Source organism: Phoxinus phoxinus (genome assembly GCF_949152265.1).
Source record: "Phoxinus phoxinus genome assembly, chromosome: 1".
NCBI classification, from domain to species: Eukaryota; Metazoa; Chordata; class Actinopteri; order Cypriniformes; family Leuciscidae; genus Phoxinus; species Phoxinus phoxinus.
In genome coordinates this window covers 46868288-46887902 of record NC_136876.1, presented here as the reverse complement: position 1 = coordinate 46887902, position 19615 = coordinate 46868288, and the positions used below count along the sequence as shown (strand labels likewise).

At 43.7% G+C, this 19615-nt stretch overlaps 1 protein-coding gene and 1 gene segment (V, D, J or C); one reads left to right on the top strand and one right to left on the bottom strand.

Moving 5' to 3' along the window:
* LOC307010296 (Ig lambda chain C region-like) overlaps positions 1-19615 on the bottom strand; it is a 46868-nt gene that overhangs the window by 10347 nt on the left and 16906 nt on the right.
* LOC307002945 (stonustoxin subunit alpha-like) lies at positions 10836-12951 on the top strand (the record flags this gene model as incomplete). The annotated part of the gene is made up of 3 exons (XM_079620970.1): positions 10836-10926; positions 11084-12796; positions 12941-12951. The coding sequence occupies 3 exons, from the start codon at positions 10836-10838 to the stop codon at positions 12949-12951; spliced, it is 1815 nt and encodes a 604-aa protein (XP_079477096.1).

Genomic DNA, 19615 nt, shown 5'->3' with positions numbered 1-19615 from the left:
CAGGGAAAACTTGAAAACATCATGGCGACGAGACGCTGTGTTCTGAAGTGCGACTCAAAAGCCAACTTTTTTCATCTGGAACATTAGGAACATTTTAAATGTCATAATAGGTGCCCTTTAAGCGCTGTTAATTCACAGTATATTCCTGTATGTATATTCCTGTGTATTACTGTTTTAATGGAAAATGGTATGATATTGTAATAATTTGGTCTTTTTCTACAGTAAGGGCTAACAGTGTACATAACTGGAGCTGACAAACTATTTGAGTTATCTCCGGACCCTGTAGGGCGATATAACCAATGTAGAGATGATAAAATTGGTGTTATATGATCATATTTTCTTGACCTAGTAAGAACTCTAGCGGCTGCATTTTGGACTAACTGTAGCTTGTTTACTGAGGATGCAGGACAACCAGCTAATAAAGCATTACAGTAATCTAGTCTCGAGGTCATGAATGCATGAACTAACTTTTCTGCATCAGAAACAGAGAGCATGCTACGTAGCTTAGCAATGTTTCTAAGGTGGGAAAAGGCTGTTCTTGTGACATTTGAAATATGATTTTCAAAAGACAAGTTGCGGTCTAGTATAACACCCAGGTATTTTACTGTAGAGGATAAAGTAACAGGACATCCTTCTAGATTAAGGTTGTATTGTAAGAGGTTTTGTGGGCAGTTTTTTGGACCAATCAGTAATACCTCTGTTTTATCTGAATTTAATAGAAGAAAATTACACGTCATCCAATATTTTATATCTTTAACGCACTCTGTCATTTTAGATAATTTAGTGTTATCATCAGGTTGTGATGAAATATATAATTGAGTGTCATCAGCATAACAGTGGAAACTTATTCCATGTTTTCTTATAATATTACCAAGTGGCAGCATATAAATTGAGAATAGCAGAGGGCCTAATACAGATCCTTGCGGCAATCCATAATTTACTGACGTTATTTTTGATTTTTCCCCATTTAAATGGACAAAATGGTAACGGTCTGATAGGTACGATCTAAAGCTTAATGCCTGTCATTTGAAATGGGTCTGTAATTTGGGTCTGTAATTTGAGGTTATTTGGATCTAATTGTGGTTTCTTATAAGAGGTTTTATAACTGCCAGCTTGAACGTTTTTGGAAAGTGACCTAAAGATAGAGACGAGTTAATAATATTGCTCTTCCACTACAGGTAACACTTCTTTCAGTAGTTTAGTGGGTGTTGGATCTAATAAACATTTTGTTGGTTTAGATGCAGTGATAAGTTTATTTAGCTCTTCCTGTCCTATAGTTGTAAAGCGCTGTAGTTGTTGTTGAGGGTTGATAATTGAGGCTGAATCATAAGACGCTGTCAAAGATTGTACATTTACAATTGTATTTCTGATGCTTTCTATTTTCTCAGAGAAGAAATTCATGAAATCATTACTACTAAAATGTAACGGAATATTTTGGTCAGGTGATGTCTGTTTATTTGTTAGTCTAGCCACAGTGTTAAATAAAAACCTTGGATTATTTTGGTTATTTTCTATTAGTTTGCGGAGATGCTCAGCCCTGGCTGCTTTTAGAGCCTTTTATAACGTGACATACTGTCTTTCCACGCAATTCTAAAGACCTCTAAATTAGTTTGTTTCCATTTGCGCTCCAAGTTACAAATAAGAACTTCTGTAGATGTATGACAGAAATAAAGTCAAACTGGTTAATAATAAGTGTAATAATGTGTAATGGCTGGAAGTCAGTTGTAGTTCTCTTACGAGAGTACTCTCGTATTGTGTAAGCTAGCTTACGCTACGGGAAAATCCCTTTTCTCGAGAATACTGAAGCCAAAAATTATCCTTAATTTTGTATTATTTTAAAACGCATATTGCTGCAGCGAGCAGACCTAGGCGAGGCAGCTCGCGCGCCCATTGGCTGCTCTGCGGCAACTTGCTGCAACCTATCGGCAGGCGGCCCGCCAGAATGGGCGTGGCTTATGCCTTTATAAGCCAGATAGGATGCACTTTGATTTTTCATCTCTTCAGCGAAGTGTTCACTTCACATCGCTGGATCTCTGGAAGAAGCCTGCGCCGTTGAAAAGGCACTGCAGCGGGACGTGCCATCTGCATCGCAGAGCCAAGTGTCTGAGGAAGCCGGCCGTCTTCTCGCCGCCTTCAGCCACCGTTCCTGCTGTGCTATCCGCCGCCCATATCCTTTAAATAGAATTCCGGAATGAGATACCATCACTATGTTGACCCTGCAGTCTCGACTAGCCATCTTCGATGTGGACTCCGCGCTTCAGTCTCTCTCGTCCAGGCCGCGCGCAAGAAGCGCCGCCACCGCTCCCAATGTGCTCGATGAGTTCAACGGGACAATGCAGAAGAGGACAGCTGCTCTCTTCTCGCTTCGGGGAGGCGAAGAGTGGCCGGTCCCCGTACCGGACCCCGCCCCTTCGCTGCAAGAATCCAGGGGAGTACGGGCCAGCGTCGACTCCGAACTTCTCCGCCTCCTTACCAAGGCCGTGGAGAACCTCGGCCTTGATTGGTCGCTGCTCGAAGAGCCCGCGCCCAACAGGCTTGATGGCTGCTTCCTCCCTGCACACCGCTCGACGCCTCACTCAAGGCCCGCTCCGTTCCTCCCTGAACTGCACGAGGAACTGTCGAAATGTTGGAAGGCTCCATTTTCGGCCAGGCTGTGGACATCTGTCTCTTCGACGCTCTCCACTGTGGTCGGCGCGGAAGACAAAGGATACCAGTCCATTCCTCCCATCGAGGAAGCTGTGGCAATGCACCTTTGCCCACCGTCCAACGGATGGCAGTCTAAGGCTGCTCTGCCTTCTAAAGTCTGCCGGACTACTTCAGCCCTCATTGGTCGCGCCTACGCCGTCGCCAGTCAGGCCGCTTCAGCGCTTCACTCTATGGCGGTGCTTCAAATTTACCAGGCCAACCTCCTCCGCTCTATGGACGAGGCTGGCCCGGATCCTGAAAGCTTCACGGATCTAAGAAGCGCCACGGACTTAGCTCTGCGAGCAACCAAGTCCGCTGCACAAGCCATTGGGAGGAGCATGGCATCTCTCACTGTCACAGAGAGACACTTGTGGCTCGTGCTGTCGGAGATGAAAGAAGCGGACAGAGCCACCTTCCTCGACGCGCCTGTGTCTCCTCTTCGGCCCGTCAGTAAAAGGCTTTACTGAGCGCTACACGGAGGTACGGAAGACATCGCAGGCCATGCAACACTTCATTCCCAAGCACTCGAGTTCCGCGACAGGTCGCTCTAAAAAGTAGCCACCTGGCCGGAACACAGCACCACCACCGCCTCTGCCATCAGCTTCACAGCGCCGTCAGCCCAGAGACTCTCATCAGCGCTCGCGCTCCTTGAGCTGCTGCAGGCCGCCTCCCCCCTGGGGACCCAGGCCCAAGATTGCGCTGAATCCCGAGCCTCCCAAGTCTTCCTGACTCTGAGAAGACGACGATGGCGGAGTCCCGCTGCGGCCAGACCGCCATCGAAAGCAGCGCGCTTCGCTCTTGCAGTTCCCACAGCAGAGGTGACTGGAGGACTGGCCCGTTTTACAACCTGCTTGCCCAAACGCCGTTTTCACGGCGACCCAGATATATCTCAAAGAGAGCATTATGTCTGTCTGTCCGGCTCACGCCGAAAGTGTTATAAATGTAGGAATTGTGCCCGCTTCCCAGTGTTCACCCCTACACATAAGCACGGCCCACTCAGTGTCACTCACTCATTAAGGGCCCACATCAATAAAATCGGCTCAAGCCGCGTGTGTTTCAAATGTAGGAAATGTGCCCGATGTTCAGTGCTCACCCCTACTCATAAACACTGCCCGTTCAGTGACACACACTCACTTAGGGCTCCCATCAATAAACACCCAGGGTGTTTTAAGTGTAAAAAGTGTGCCCGGGTCTCAGCGCTCACTAATAAACACTGAGCGCCCTGTGTCAAACACACATATAGGGCTCCCTTCAATAAAACACCTCCCCGTCCCCGCGACAGGAGTGTTATGTGTGAACCGAACAGCGGCCGCCCCATTTGAACACTGTAAGCGCAGTGTCAATTTATCAGCCCAATCGGGTCTCCGGGTCCCTAGTGCACAGCGACCAGAGCCCAGATACCATTCTACCCCTAGCCATACGTGCAAAAGCATGGGAAATTATCCCGGGCGTGTCAGAATTGGTGTTGAACATTATAAAGCGAGGCTATTCACTGCAGTTAGCTCGCAGACCCTCGCACTTTCAAGCCATGGTCGAAACTACGGTGAAAGGCGAAGTAGCACATCTACTTCGCGTCGAGATAGCGAAACTGCTGAAAAAAGGGGCCATAGTAACCGTTCCTCTGGCACAGAGCGAGTCGGGTTTCTACAGCCGGTACTTCCTAGTACCCAAGAAGGATGGCGGTCTCAGACCCATCCTGGATCTCAGGCGTTTGAACAAAGCTCTTATGAAGCGAGCGTTTACAAAGTGCATGGACGCTGCGCTCGCTCCCCTAAAACAGCGGGGCATGGCAGTACTGAACTATTTGGACGACTGGCTAATTCTAGCGCAGTCAGAGGCAGAACTGATGACACACAGGGCTTTACTACTCAGCCGTCTAGAAGTCGGGACTTGGGTCTCAAAGTCAATTGGACCAAGAGTTCACTGTCTCCCAACCAGAAAATCTCTTTTCTGGGAACAGATTTGGACTCGGTGTCAATGACAGCGTGGCTTACGTCACAGCGCGCTCTGCGAATACAGCGCCTGGCGGCGTCATTCAAAGTTGGCAATGTCACTCCTCTCAAAAGTTTTCAGAGGATGCTAGGTCTCATGGCCTCAGCCTCAGCAGTGCTTCGGCTGGGCTTGCTTCACATGCGCCCACTTCAGCACTGGCTGGAAATGTGCGTCCCGCGCCACACGTGGACCTCCGGTCATGCATGCATCAGAACGCACTGTGTTACAGCTCTAGAGCCTTGAAAGGCAACCGACTGGTATCAGTCAGGCGTAGATCTGGGGGCGGTCTCGAAGCTGAAAGTAGTCTCGACAGATGCCTCCAACTCCAACAGGCCGACTTTTGGCCTGTGGTCAGGCTAAGAGAAGTGCTTGCACATAAACTGTCTAGAGATGAAAGCGGTCGATAACGCTTTGGGGTATTTTCTCCCCTTCTTAAAGGGCCACCACGTCTTAATCCGCATGGACAACATGTCGGTGGTGTCCTACATAAACCGCCAGGGCGGTCTCAGATCATGAAACATTCACGCATTGGCAGAACGCCTCCTCTGGTCTCAGCACAACCTGCGCTCACTGAGAGAGGCGCATGTGCCAGGCATGCTGTCCAGGGACAATGTTCCCCCAGGGGAATGGTCCCTTCACCCTCAGGCAGTCAAGTAACTGTGGGACATTTTTGGCAGAGTGGAAGTCGACCTCTTCGCGACTGGCCCAGCCGCCCGCTCTATTGCTCTATGCATTTCCCCCGATTACGTTGTTACCACAGGTAATCAAACGAATCAGGGAGAGCAAATGCTCTGTGCTCCTCGTAGTGCCACTTTGGAGGAACCAAGTTTGGTTCCCGGAGCTGATGCAGCTAATGAGCACGGCCCCATGGCCGATTCCGGTGAGGTAAGATCTCCTCTCTCAGGCCAAGGGTCATCCACGCCCTGAGCTTTGGGCCCTGCACGTGTGGGCTATCAACGGATACACGTTGACCTCCCAGTAGGAGTGTTAAACACGATTATGCAGGCTAGAGTGGCCTCTACTTGACAGCTCTATGCGTCCGTGTCCTCCGGCTGGTGCTCAGCTCGAAACTTGGATCCACAATGCTGTGGGGTGACGGAGGTTCTCTCCTTCCTACAAGAGCTCTTGGATGAGGGCAGGTCCCCCTCCACGCTCAAAGTGTACGTGTCGGCCATAGCTGCGTTTATAAAACCAACGCATGGCTAGTCACTGGGTAGGAACAACCTTATCGTCCGCTTCCTTAAAGGAGCTAGGAGGTTAAACCCTCCTCGACCCCCTTCGGTTCCCGTCTGGGACCTTTCCACGGTCCTAGAGGCCATGAAAGGTGACCCCTTTGAACCACTACAGTCTGTGGGATTAAAGTATCTCTCACTTAAAACCGCTTTCCTGATGGCTCTCACCTCAGTAAAATGGGATGGCGACCTGCACGGGCTCTCTGTGAGTGCTACGTGCCTTGAGTTTGGGAACAAATGACTCCAAAGTCAAACCAAGACATGGTTATGTCCCCAAGGTGCTTGCCACTTCTTTCAGAGCTTCTTTCTTTCGTGAATCTCCTTTGCCCGGTCAGGGCGCTGAGAATTTACGTTGAACGTTCTGCTGCCTTCAGACAGTCAGAACAGCTCTTTGTTTATTTTGGTGGCCGCGCTAAAGGGCTAGCTACCTCGAAACAGAGCCTTTCCAGGTGGATAGTTTATGTTATCGTGTTGGCTTATACTTCCAAAGGCCTTCGTTGTCCTTTGGGAGTTAGAGCTCATTCCACCAGAGGCATAGCCTCTTCGTGGGCCTGGTCCAGTGGGGTTTCATTTCAATATATTTGTATGGCGGCAGGCTGGGCCTCTCCGTCTACATTTATAAGGTTTTACAACCTAGAAGTTCCTGCCCTACAGGCTAGATTGTTTTCAGTCTAAACAAAGTATCTGCAGTTCTACCCAACTCAGTTCCAACCAGACTGCGTATTATGCTTTAGCATTCCTGTACAGAGTGGACTGTGCTCAGTCCTGCTGTCATTCTACAGTTCAGGCTGACTAAGGTCTATCCTGACTGTCATACTGTGTTAAGCACCTATTCTTTCATACAAAACGCACACAAACGTGTCCCTGCTTGATATAGACTGTAACCACTGATTATTCGGATTTGATGAGAAAAAAAAAAAACTATGCGAGTGCGGATTAGAACCCAGAACTTCTGACACGCTTGGCAAAAGATCTACAACTAGACTATTGTAGAATTCATACGGAATTTGCAGATCTATGAATTTATTCACGTGAAAACTCTCGACACTATTAATATTAGTAGATCTCGTTACAAGACTAATTAAACCCAATGTTAATTTACTATTGAAATAGATTTGTAGACATCATAATGTTATTTTTTTTCACACACACTGTAAAAATTAAAACATAGATTTGATTTATATCTAATTAATAAAAATGAGACAACAGATTACAAGCAATATTATTAATTACATTTAACAAATTAGAATTGTGTAATAATTGATCAAATTAATTCCTTAAATGTTAACCATTTAAAATGAGTAAAAATGACAAAATATATGTTATTGCCAACATTGAAGACACCTGATGTTAACAAGCAGAATCACTGAAGGAGAAAACCATAATTAAAGTCACCATTATGGATATCAGTGTGTGTTTTAGTTGGGCTCTTCACCCTTAAATTATTAACTTTATGTTTTGTTTGGCTGCTGTACATGAGTTATAACAGCCAGATGATCAAATAGAAACTATGATCTGATGGTGTTGGTTGTGTTTTAACATAATCATTATTTCACAATTGTTTACCCAGAATCACTGAACTCATATAGAGTCCCATTCACTTGCACCCATTCACTTCAGCCATGGTTTATAAACTGTTGGTTGGGAGGGTCTGAGGAATTTATGATAACTGTAGCAAAAGGGGCGGGACGTCGTAACAGTTCAACCATGATTTATAATTGACGCCTGGGAGGGTCTGATCGCCGGGGGTTTAGGATGACTGTAGTGAATGGGCGCGGACAGCATAGAGTATTTGCTGCTGCGCCCACATCTCTCAGGGTGGAACAGCTGCACTTTAATTGTGTCGTATCCGTCGTGCAAGTCGCACCATTCGAACATTTTGTTTATGGTTGAAAAAACACTAGTCATCAGATCCAGATCCCACCAGTTGAACAAAAATTGCATTTCATACAGATCGTGCCTGTGACATATACCGCATTCTTCAAATGATCAAAAATCATTCATCAAAAATAATTGGAAGACCTTCTGTCAAAACCATTCATAGAAAAAAATTGGAAGACCTTCTGTCAAAACCATTCATCAAAAATAATTGGAAGACCTTCTGTCAAAACCATGATATATAATAGGGAGGGCCACAAGGTCAAATTACACCAGGGGTGCCCAATCCTGCTCCTGCCGATCGACTGTCCTGCATAGTTCATCTCCAACCCTAATCAAACACACCTGAAGCAACCAATTAAGGTCTTCAGGATCACTTGAAAATTAAAGGCAGGTGTGTTTTATTAGGGTTGGAGATGAACTGTGCAGGAGAGTCGATCGGCAGGAGCAGGATTGGGCACCCCTGAATTACACTGTTAGACCTTACCAGGTTTTTTTACAGTAAAATACTGGCAAATTTACTGTTAATTGTACAGTTATTTACTGTAATCTACAGTATTTTACTGTAATATACAGTTTGTTACTGTAAAATGCACTAAATTAAAACTCGGGTTAAAACTAATTTCACTTGCAGAAACCGACTGCCTTAAATTGACCAACTGTCATTTAAATGTATTAACTAAAATGTGTAACGCATTAATAATGTGAGTAAAGAGAACTTTCATTAGAAACCACTAAAAAACTTAAGTACATAAAACGATTTCCACGATTTCTACTCTTCAGCATTGTGGTGACCCAAAAAAACTACATTTTACAGTAAATTACTGGCAACAGTGTTGCCAGTATAAAACTGTTTTATAACTTACAGTTTATTACTGTTTAAACACTTTTCGTGGGTGTGTCTTTTTATCTTACACTGTTAACCCTTTCAACCCCACAGGAACATCCACACTACAAAGAGTAAAAAGTAACATTGATAAGATAATTAAGTGAATATGTAAGTGATTATTGAGCATTAGTGATGAACACCTGCTGTTAACAAGCAGAATCACTGAAGTAAAGAGGAACATAAGAACAGAAAATAGAGAAACACAAGAACTACAACTGACTTCCAGCCATAACACATTATTACACTTATATTATTAACCAGTATGACTTTATTTCTGTCATACATCTACAGAAGTAGTTATTGAGATGTTTAATTGAAAATGTTTGAGTTTAAGTTACCATTATAGAGATCAGTGTTTGCTTTAGTTGGGTTGCTGATGCTAAAACATAATGTTTTTGTCTTGCTGCTTAAGCTGTGTTTTTGCAAGTCACACTTGTGCATACGCACACAGTTAGTGAATGATTGTGGATATATTCACTATCATGACAAAATCATCATATAGGCTGTCCATTCACTAAGAAGTTAATTCTCACTCATTCAGTGTTTAATTCTCAATCAAAAGTGTTACGTTGCCACCACTGTGGAACCACAGCAACAAAGACTAATTTATTTCTAACACAAGCATAACCAAAAATAACAGAGCTTCACTGTAATACAGAAACACAGAAATATCACAAATTAGAACATGCATCTCAACAATGGTGGGCATATATATTTTTTATTATTATTCACGCAGCAGAGCATGCTGGCAGTTTTATACTATCCTGGTACCCAGCATGAATTGCGACATTAAACTTTTGATTGTCAGCATTGTTGAGATTCATACGCTGATTGTTGATGTCTGTCTGTGCCATCGTCAAGCAGGAGTTAAAACAATTTTAATGCACTATATGATTTCAAAATTCTTCAGTTGACCTGATTACAGAAATATTACTGGATTACATGTTGTTGATTATCCAATATGGTTTTAAACCTATAAATTCATAGCTACATACAAAACAGAGCAAAAACTCATGAATAATTATGACATCATCACAAAGCCAAAAACACCTGATCAACTTCCCTAGACATTGTTTTATAAACTCATTGTTACATAGCCAGAGAGAGATGAAATGACAATGTTTTTAAGTCAAGGTACAAAAGACCAACTAAAGCAAATAATGATCTCCATCATGGTGAGATAAAACTTTATTATTAACTAAATCCCTGTTCATTCTCAACAATAACTTTTGTACATGTATGAAATCAATTGTGTTAAACTGTTTTCACACTTAGTGTGGCTGGAAGTCAGTTGTAGTTCTTGTGTTTCTCTTTTTTTCTGTTCTTGTTTCTCTGTCCTTCAGTGATTCTGCTTATCAGGTGTTCATCAGTGTCTCAATTCACTCACTTCTTTTCATTCAAGTGGACTATATTAGTGAACTAGTGTAGGGAATAGTGAATGAGGGTATAGGGTGTGATTGGGAAAACAGCCTCTGAGTGTAGACTTTGAGCGCTGTTAATTCACAGTATATTCCTGTAGGTATATTCCTGTATATTACTGTTTTAATGGAAAATGGTATGATATTGTAAGAATTTTGTCTTTTTCTACAGTAAGGGCTAATAGTGTACATATCACTTGATCGATGGCTAGCTAGGTCACCGGGTCAAACCAACTGTCCAATTTACATGATCGGTTGATAGCAGGTCAAAGGTCAACCCTTTGATCTCCTATACCAGAGGGAGTGGGGAACCCCCCTAAGGTCAAAGGTTAGCCTTTGATCCCACATACCGGAAGGGGGCGGGGTGGGAAACCCCCCTAAGGTCAAAGGTCAAAGCCATTAATCATTTTGACATAAGGTCCATCACTACTGCTGCAGATATGTATTTAGCAAAGTAATTTATATTATACAATAAATATATAATAAATAATCATCAGTAAACAGCATACGTTTTTGTCAGTCTCCAAAATTGTCTTAATGTAAAGCTTGCTGATTTTGGAGCAATATAAATGTCTTTTTTTCTTTTTTTTTAAATAAATGTTTGCGATTTCTTATCCAGAACAAAACCTGCTCTACAGGCTTCAGGTCATCACTTTAGAAATCCAAGTTTTCTTTATAATAGTTCCTATAGTGTTGAATAAGTTGTAAACTAATTTGATAAATGTTCTCTTTTTTTTAGCCATGGAATCAGAGCCAATTGAACTGGCAGCTCTAGGAAGACCTCTGTATCCTGGAATGCTTTATGACTGCCGCAAGGATTCCTTCATTCCAGGTGATATACCTACCTAAACAAACCAATAAAAAAAAATATATATATATATATTTTTTTATCACCAATTAACAGTTCTTGTGAAACAATTCATAATATTTGCACATTTATTTTCAGCAGCATTTCCTCGTACATAGTTAAAAGCCATTTCTCATTTTAGGTGTTACTCTTTGGAATAGGAAATCCTTGAAGGAAGATTTGGACATGCGTCCGCAGCTCCTGACAGATTTGAAGTTCAGTAGCTCTGATTCTCTCTCTAGTAAGTCCAGTCTCCTGGATGTAAGTGCTTCCTTAAAAGCCAGCTTCATGGGGGGGCTGGTGGAGGTGGGAGGATCTGCCAAGTATCTGCATGACACCAAATCCTCAAACCAGCAGTCCAGAGTAACAATGTATTACAAAGAAACTTCCAGATTCGAACAGCTCACTATGACCCAGCTGGGCCAGATCACCTACCCTCAGGTATTTGAACAGAAAACAGCAACTCATGTGGTCACGGCAGTGCTGTATGGAGCTCAGGCCTTCATGGTGTTTGATCGGACATTTTCCCAAGACCAAACCAAGCAGAATATTGATGGAGAACTGAATGTCATGGTCAAGAAGATCCCTCTATTTTCAATTGAAGGAAAAGGAGCTGTAAAAATGACAGATGATGAAACGAAAAGTGCTGATAATATTAGCTGTACATTTCATGGTGACTTCCATCTTGAGCAGAACCCCACCACATACATGGAGGCCTTGAATTTGTACAAGCGGCTCCCTACTCTGCTAAAAGAGAATATGCAGAATGTGGTTCCCATAAAAGTTTGGCTGTATCCTCTTCATTTATTGGATAACAAAGCAGCGCAGTTGGAGAGAGAAATCAGCACAAGTCTGGTTTCCATGACTGAAGATATAATTGAGGGCCTGGGAGAGGCAGAGAGGACATGCAAAGACCTGTCCAGAAGTGCAATGGTATATGTTTTCAATGATATCAAAGAGAGGCTGCACTCATTTCAGGGCTCATTTAGCATTTACAAGATAATGTTCATGAAAGCAGTGGCAAAGGTCTTGCCTGGCATTCGAGGAGGACAGATGGAAGAGAAATCACTGGAAGACATCCTGGAGATGCACAGCAGCTCCCCTTTTAATGCTGGCATCCTTAACCAGTGGTTAAATGATGTAAAGTCTGAACTTCACCTCTTGAGTTCTCAAACCAAGATGCTGAAGGGGATCACAATTGAAGACTCAGACGGTCTCAACTCCATCCTCCTTGATCCTGATATTGATGATGTGGTGTGCTTGACTTTCACATCTCTGAAGTTTGAAGACCCGTATCTCTTAACCCTTAAAGAGTTCCTGAACGCTAACAAGTTTAAAAAGCTAGATGGTGGGGGAAATACATGTTCTATGCCATCAATCAGAAAATGGTTCAACAATCCCGATATCATAATAAAGATGAGAGAGAACATATCTTGTTTCAGGAATTTGTCAAAGAACAATACAGATGGAAAGAGAATCCACTTCATTATTTCTGCCTATTCCGATCCCTCCAGTCAAGGCTCCTCCATCTATCTGTATAAAAAAGGGAAACTGACATGCACAGATTTAAAGCACATGTCACTGCCCCCGCCGGCAGTGAAGAATGTCTCCGACAAAACTGTGTCCTTGAAACTATGGAAGTCCCCTGGAGAAACAGTGCAGTACAGAGTGGAGTACAAGGAGGTAAAAGCAGATTCTGGAGCTGAAGAACAGTGGGTTGTCAAAACCACAGCTAATGAAGACTTCACTCTGACTGGATTGGAGCCTGGAAAGCAGTACTTGATCCGTTACAGGACAGAGCATAGAATGGGAATGAGTGAAGCCAGTGATACTGTCAGCATTATATCTTCATCGGGTAAGTGTGATCTCCAAATTTTTGGGAATAATCTATTATTTTTATTTTTATTTTTTATTGGCTGCATTCAAACAGAGAGTGTTTGGGTTTGCCACTGTATTAAATAACATATGTGACTTTCAAATTGTTCTGATCACACTGCAGCTTACATATAGTATATAAACTGCTACTATATGAATGAGTAATTACGTTAACATCAAGCCCCCTTTCTGTCCTCCCAATAGTGTGAATATCACTGGTAACAATAGTGACAGTAACTGATGTGAATTTCAAGGCACTTTTCTTTAACACTGGACATTTTTTATCTCAGTTCACCTGACGAGAAGGAACGAGTCCATACGACATATCTTAATTAATGGATTTAGTGTCCCTAAAGGCAGGGTTATTGTGTTATTATTATTTTTGAAAATTTTTACCCAAGCTCAAATAAACTGATGGGATATGCCAGTGGAAGACAGTGACTTGATCTAAACTGTTTTTTTTGTTGTTGTTGTTTTTTACCACAATATTCTCTCTGCACATACAGCCTTGGGATGGCCCAGATCTGGACATGAGCGACAAATGAGCCATGTCCGGCCCGAATTTTAGCCAAATAATAACCCATAACTAGCCCTGAATCTTGTCAGAACAATTTTTACTAGTGGTACAACCATTTCAGCCTTCAGTAAACCATATCAACACATCTTTAACCAGAAAAATGGCAACACAAAATCTCAGCCATGGATCCATCCATAGGCAGTAAAACAGACATTCACACCTATAGACATTTGAGTGTCTACATTCACACATCTTTGGATTGTGAGTGAAACTAGATCTAAGGGAAATACCTTCTGACTCACCTGGACGATGTTCAGTCAATAAATCTGAAAGGTAAGGAGGAAGCAAACCGTTTAAAGATTTAAACACTAAAAGAAGAATTTTAAAATGTATTAAAACACACAGGGAACCAGTGCAGATAACATAAAACCAGCGTAATGTGGTCCTGTTTTAAGATTCATGCAGCTACATTTTATCTGCAAGCCGGATAAAGCTGACTGGGTAATCTCCTAATAAAGTGAGTTACAGTAATACAATCTAGATGTAATAAAAGCATGAATAACTTTTTCAAAAAAATGTCTTGACAGAATAGGTTTTACTCTTATAGTCAAACCTGAAAGCAGCATGATTTGACCACTGTATTTATGTGTTTGTCAAATATATGACGTGGCCACAACAAAACTAAGTGAACCAAACATGTCCCCTCCCGGTCACCGTAACAATAGCCAGCAAGCTTCTGTATTTCTTACCACAGTAAAATTACTGTAACAAAATGATGAGGAAGATTCAATTGCAAGTAAAAACTAGAACGTACATTTCCAGAAGAAAATGTGAATGGTGCTTGCAGTGGCAAAAAACACGACCCGGTTGCTAGAGTGTGGTACATAATTGCATACGAGCCAACAACCATGTCTGTACGATGTTCTGCTGCTGAGAAATGGCTTATTCATGTTGTTTGGGTGGTTGCTAGGGTGTTCTGGGTGGTTGCTAGGGCGTTGCTAGGTGGTTGCTAGGGTATTCTGGGTTGTTGCTAGGCAGTTTCTAGGGTGTTCTGGGCGGTTGCTAGGGTGTTCTGGGTGGTTGCTAAGCGGTTGCTAGGCGGTTGCCAGGGTGTTCTGGGTGGTTGCTAGCGTGTTCTGGGTGGTTGTTAGGCGGTTGCTAGGGTGTTCTGGGTGTTCTAGGCGGTTGCTAGGGTGTTCTGGGTGGTTGCTAGGGTGTTCTGGGTATTCTAGGCGGTTGCTAGGGTGTTCTGGGTGGTTGCTAGGGTAATTCTGGGCGGTTGCTAGGGTGTTCAGGGCGGTTGCTAAGGTATTTTTGATGGTTGCTATGGTGTTACTAGGTGGTTGGTAGTTTTCACAGATGGTTACTATGGGGTTAGGGTTAAGGTTAGGCACGAGGCCGTGAGTTTTTATAGAGTATTTAAAATCTCTATTAAACGAGTGCATTATAATGAGTGCACGAGGCCTGTGGCCTCGTGCCTATAGCTTATGGTTGCTAGGGTGCTGTTACTGGTTGCTACGGTGTGGCTATGAAGATTTTAGGCCATTACTTATTGGCTGGTGGATAATATAAATCCTCTGAGGGAGAGAGAGGGGTGCTAGGGTGTTCTGGGTGGTTGCTAGGAGGTTGCTAGGCAGTTGCTAGGGTGTTCTGGGTGTTTGCTAGGGCACCACAGATGGTTACTATGGGGTTAGGGCTAAGGTTAGGCACGAGGCCTGCGGCCTCGTGCCTATGAGTGAGTTTTTATAGAGTATTTAAAATCTCTATTAAACGAGTGCATTATAATGAGTGCACGAGGCCTGCGGCCTCGTGCCTATAGTCTATGGTTGCTAGGGTGCTGTAACTGGTTGCTATGGTGTGGCTATGAAGATTTTAGGCCATTACTTATTGGCTGCTGGATAATATAAATCCTCTGAGGGAGAGAGAGGGGGAGACATGCAGGGGTGTCAGGCCCTTTGTGTCTGTGTGTGTGAAAAATGACAGTTGGGATTTGAATTTCTGAAAATTCCGCAATGTTAAGTCAATGGGACTTTTTTGCCCGCTTTTTCGTCCGCTGTGCGAACATCGTACACCCGATCGCTTAGAAAAGATATAGCACACCTCTCCTCAATGAGCCGGTCGTTTTGACACCTCACTCAGGGGTCTGTGACAAACGGTGCGGGGCGAGTTTCGCGCCAAACTTTGTCCAGAATAAAAAGAAGAAGAAGCAGAATAATAAGTATGAGCAATAACAATACTGTTGCCTTGCTAAAGCAAGCACCAGTAATTATATTTATTAGGAGAGTGGGCCAGAGATGGTGAGAGTGGTGGAGGAAATAGTGTCCAGAGATGAGTAGCACTTGGCAGCACAGGGACGCTGAGGTCAGCTCAGTCCTTCAGTGAAGAAACAGAGAGACTAAATAGAGAGCGCTGATTAACTGCAGCTGGCGCGATGATCAGCCACAGCTGTGTGTGCTGATCAGCAGCAGTGATCAGCGGCTCCGCCCACATGCACAAATACACACACAAGACGAGAGAGAGGAGACAGCGAATTCATGAACCGTGACAGTACCCCTCCCCCTAGCGCTCCCAGAAGAACTTACCTGTTGATTGTAATCATCAATAAGGGAGTGATCCAGAATGTCCCTAGCAGGAACCCAACTTCTCTCCTCCAGACCATAACCCTCCCAGTCCACCAGGTACTGGAATCCGCGTCCTCTCCGTCTCGAGTCCAGAATGCGATTGACCGAATACGTGGGTTCCCCGTCTACGAGTCGCGGCGGTGGGGGAACCGGGGCCGGCGGATTAAGGTGAGAACGAAAAACGGGTTTCAATTTGGAGACATAAAAGGCGGGGTGAATTCTCCTGTACGCCGGAGGAAGTTTGAGGCGGACTGTCACCGGACTAATGATCTTGGTGACAGTGAACGGGCCGATGAATTTGGCAGCTAGCTTGTTAGATACGGAGCGGAGCGGAATGATCTTGGTAGAAAGCCACACTTTTTGACCCACGACGTATACGGGAGGCCTTGACCGGTGGCGATCGGCCTTAGCCCTAGTGCGCTTCCCCACATGGAGCAGAGTCTCATGGGCTCTGGTCCATGTGCGGTGGCACCTCTGGACGAAGGCGTGAGCGGAGGGGACCGCGACTTCGGAATCCAGACTCGGAAAAACTGGTGGCTGGTACCCTAAGTAGACTACACTCAAACGGAGAGAGGCCCGTGGATGACACTGGTAACGAGTTATGTGCATACTCAACCATAGAAAGTTGTTGGCTCCAGGATGAAGGATTCTTGGACACCAAACATCGCAATACTTTTGTTAAGTTGAAGTAAGAAGGACTAAATCACAGACAGACGCGAGCAGTAGCTTAGCAGTTTCTTTTTCTTTACTTCCATAACATCTTCTTTCTTTGAACATGTAAATACATCAGTGCCACCTAGTGGACATGAATATTATAGCGATGCAATAGAGGACACAACATCTTCCCCTTTTCAGAAAGAATACAGCAGTATGTATATCAAAACTGAAATAAACTAAATCAAAATAAACAAGTATTTTGGAACAACAAAATAACTGGTTTTAACTTTTCGTGTCTTTCTCATTCAAATATTAACTCTGCTTTCTCAGTTCTTCATTTCCTTACACATCTAAAACATAGTCCTTGGTCCAGACGGGTTTTTGTCTAACTCTCACAGACCTATTCAACGGACTTGTTGTTGTTCCATGTTGTACCTCAGTAGGAGTAACACTTCCATTTGATTTCGGCATTTCAGCGAGTCGTGAGGCATTCCGCACCTTACCATCATCAAGCAGGTAAGAGTCTTCACCTTTCTTCTATACAACAGCTTTTGGATATGTAAACTTCCGATCACCCTTCTTTACCATCCAAGGTTTCTTAACTCGAACTCGATCACCAGGTCGGAATCTTGAAGGCTTTGCATTTCTCCTGGCATCAGTGTACCGTTTAACCTTGTCTTGTTTCATTCTTACGTGTTCTCGTATTAAGTTTCTGTCAGTTTCTTTTCTCGGAAAGTCCATGATTTGTAACTTGGTTCTCATACATCGACCATGGAGTAATTCAGATGGTGTAACTCCTGTAGTAGCATGAGGAGTATCTTTGAGTGAACGTCTTCCAAGGTTTTCCTTGAATCGAAGCAGTTTGTAAGCAGTCTTTTAGAACTCTGTTGAACCTCTCGACTTCTCCATTCGCACGTGGATAATAAACAACAGATCTGAAATGTCTTATGTTTCTCTCTCTCAGAAACTCAGAAAACTCAGCCGAGATAAACTGAGGTCCATTGTCGGAGACCAACTCCTTCGGATTTCCTTCTCTAGTAAAAACAGTCATCAAGAACTGTTTAACAGTGGATGTGTCAACCCTGGACACAAAAGCGACTTCCGGCCATTTGCTGAAGTAATCCACAAGCGTTATTGCATATCTGCAGTCTGACGGTGCAGTTTCGAATGGTCCGACAACTCAACCAGAGTAGCATAGGCAGGCACGAACTTACTGTACCAGGCACTAAGACCCAGAAACGACCGTAGTGTAGTTGCATCAGTAGGAGGAGGTGCATTTGTAATTGCCGTAACATGTGCATCATCTGCGTGCAGGCCATCATCTGAGAGTCTGTATCCAAGAAAGCTAAGTGTTGTCAAGTTGAACTTACACTTTTCTGTATTCAGTTTCAACCCAGCTTCACTAATCCTGTGCAGAACAGCTTTGAGATTGACACTGTGAATGGCTTCGGACGCACCATGGACAATCACATCGTCCAAGTAACACTGTACACCATCAAGACCTTTTAAGATCATGGTCATCATCCGTTGAAAAGCAGATGGTGCCGAACACAGTCCATATGGTACTCTACAAAACTGATATAGGCCTTCATGGGTAATGAAAGCAGTAAGTCCTCTACTCTCCTCGTGTAATTGTACTTGGTGGTATGCATTTTTTAAGTCAAGAGAAGAGAACATCACTGATCCATGCAACTCAGACAGTATATCTTCGATCAGAGGTAGGGGATGACTGTCTTGTACCACCGCCTTGTTGGGTTCTCGTAAATCAACACACATACGAATTGTGTTGTTTTTTCGTTTTGTGACCACGATAGGAGAAACCCACTCAGATGAATCAATCTTCTCAATTATACTATTCTCCTCTAGCATCTTGAGTTCGTCTGACACTGCTGCTCTCACTGATAAAGGTAAATGACGGAGTTTTTGTTGTACAGGCTTAACTCCAGAGCGGATCTTCACTTTGTGCGAGAAATTTTTAGCACATCCAAATCCAGCAGCAGTTGGTACGGATACAACAGGACTATCAGCAGAAACAAATGAAGTGCTGGATGATTGAAGCATTGCACAGTGAGTAGCAGGTTCAATCAAGCGACCACCCTTAATCTCAATGTCCAGTGCTTTACATAAGTCACGTCCAATGAGAGGAGTTCCTGATTTGACGATGTTAAACTCACCAGCAACCGTCATTCCGTAATATGTCACGTTCAGTCTCAGGGAACCACACACCGGTATGTTTTCCTTTGAGTAAGTCAAAAGCTGCACTTTTGGTGGTGACAGAACACATGAGCTGAAGTATTCCTTGAATATGTGTTGCGGTAATATTGATGCTCCAGAGCCTGTATCCACCATCATCCTAATGGTACAAGTCTGTGTAGGCGATGTGGGAGTAGCTATAGTAAAAGTACCCACTGGAGCTCCCTCATCTGTATGGCAATCATTTACACACAGCACTGTCACTTCAGGCAAGCATACTTCATTAACCGACTGTGATGCTGTCTTGCACACCTTTGAGAAATGTCCAAATTTTCCACACGTTCTACATTTGCAGTCTTTAGCAGGACAGGACTTATCATTTGCAAGGTGGTTAGCAGACCCACAGCGGTAACACTGCTGCTGTCCCTTCATACGTTTATCCTCTTTCGACGTAATCCTTGTTTTATTTTTGTACCTTCGCGTTTTTTCTTGCCTCTGAATCGCTGCTATTTGTTTTGATTCCCCCTCAGTAATGACTTTGGCGTCTGCTACTGCCGCTTCAATTTGTCTTGCAATAGCCATCGTCTTTTCAAGGGTTAAATCTGGTTCTAGTAACAGTCGTTCACGGATTCGAGGCATGGACGTTTTTTCCACAATCTGATCACGGATCATTTCATGCTCAATATTGCCAAAAGCGCATGTTTTCACTAGCTCACGTAGCGCTGCAACGGAATGATCAGTGGACTCACCCACGGCTTGAGCGCGTTGTCTGAAGCGATATCTCTCTGAAACCACATTCAGCTTAGGAGAA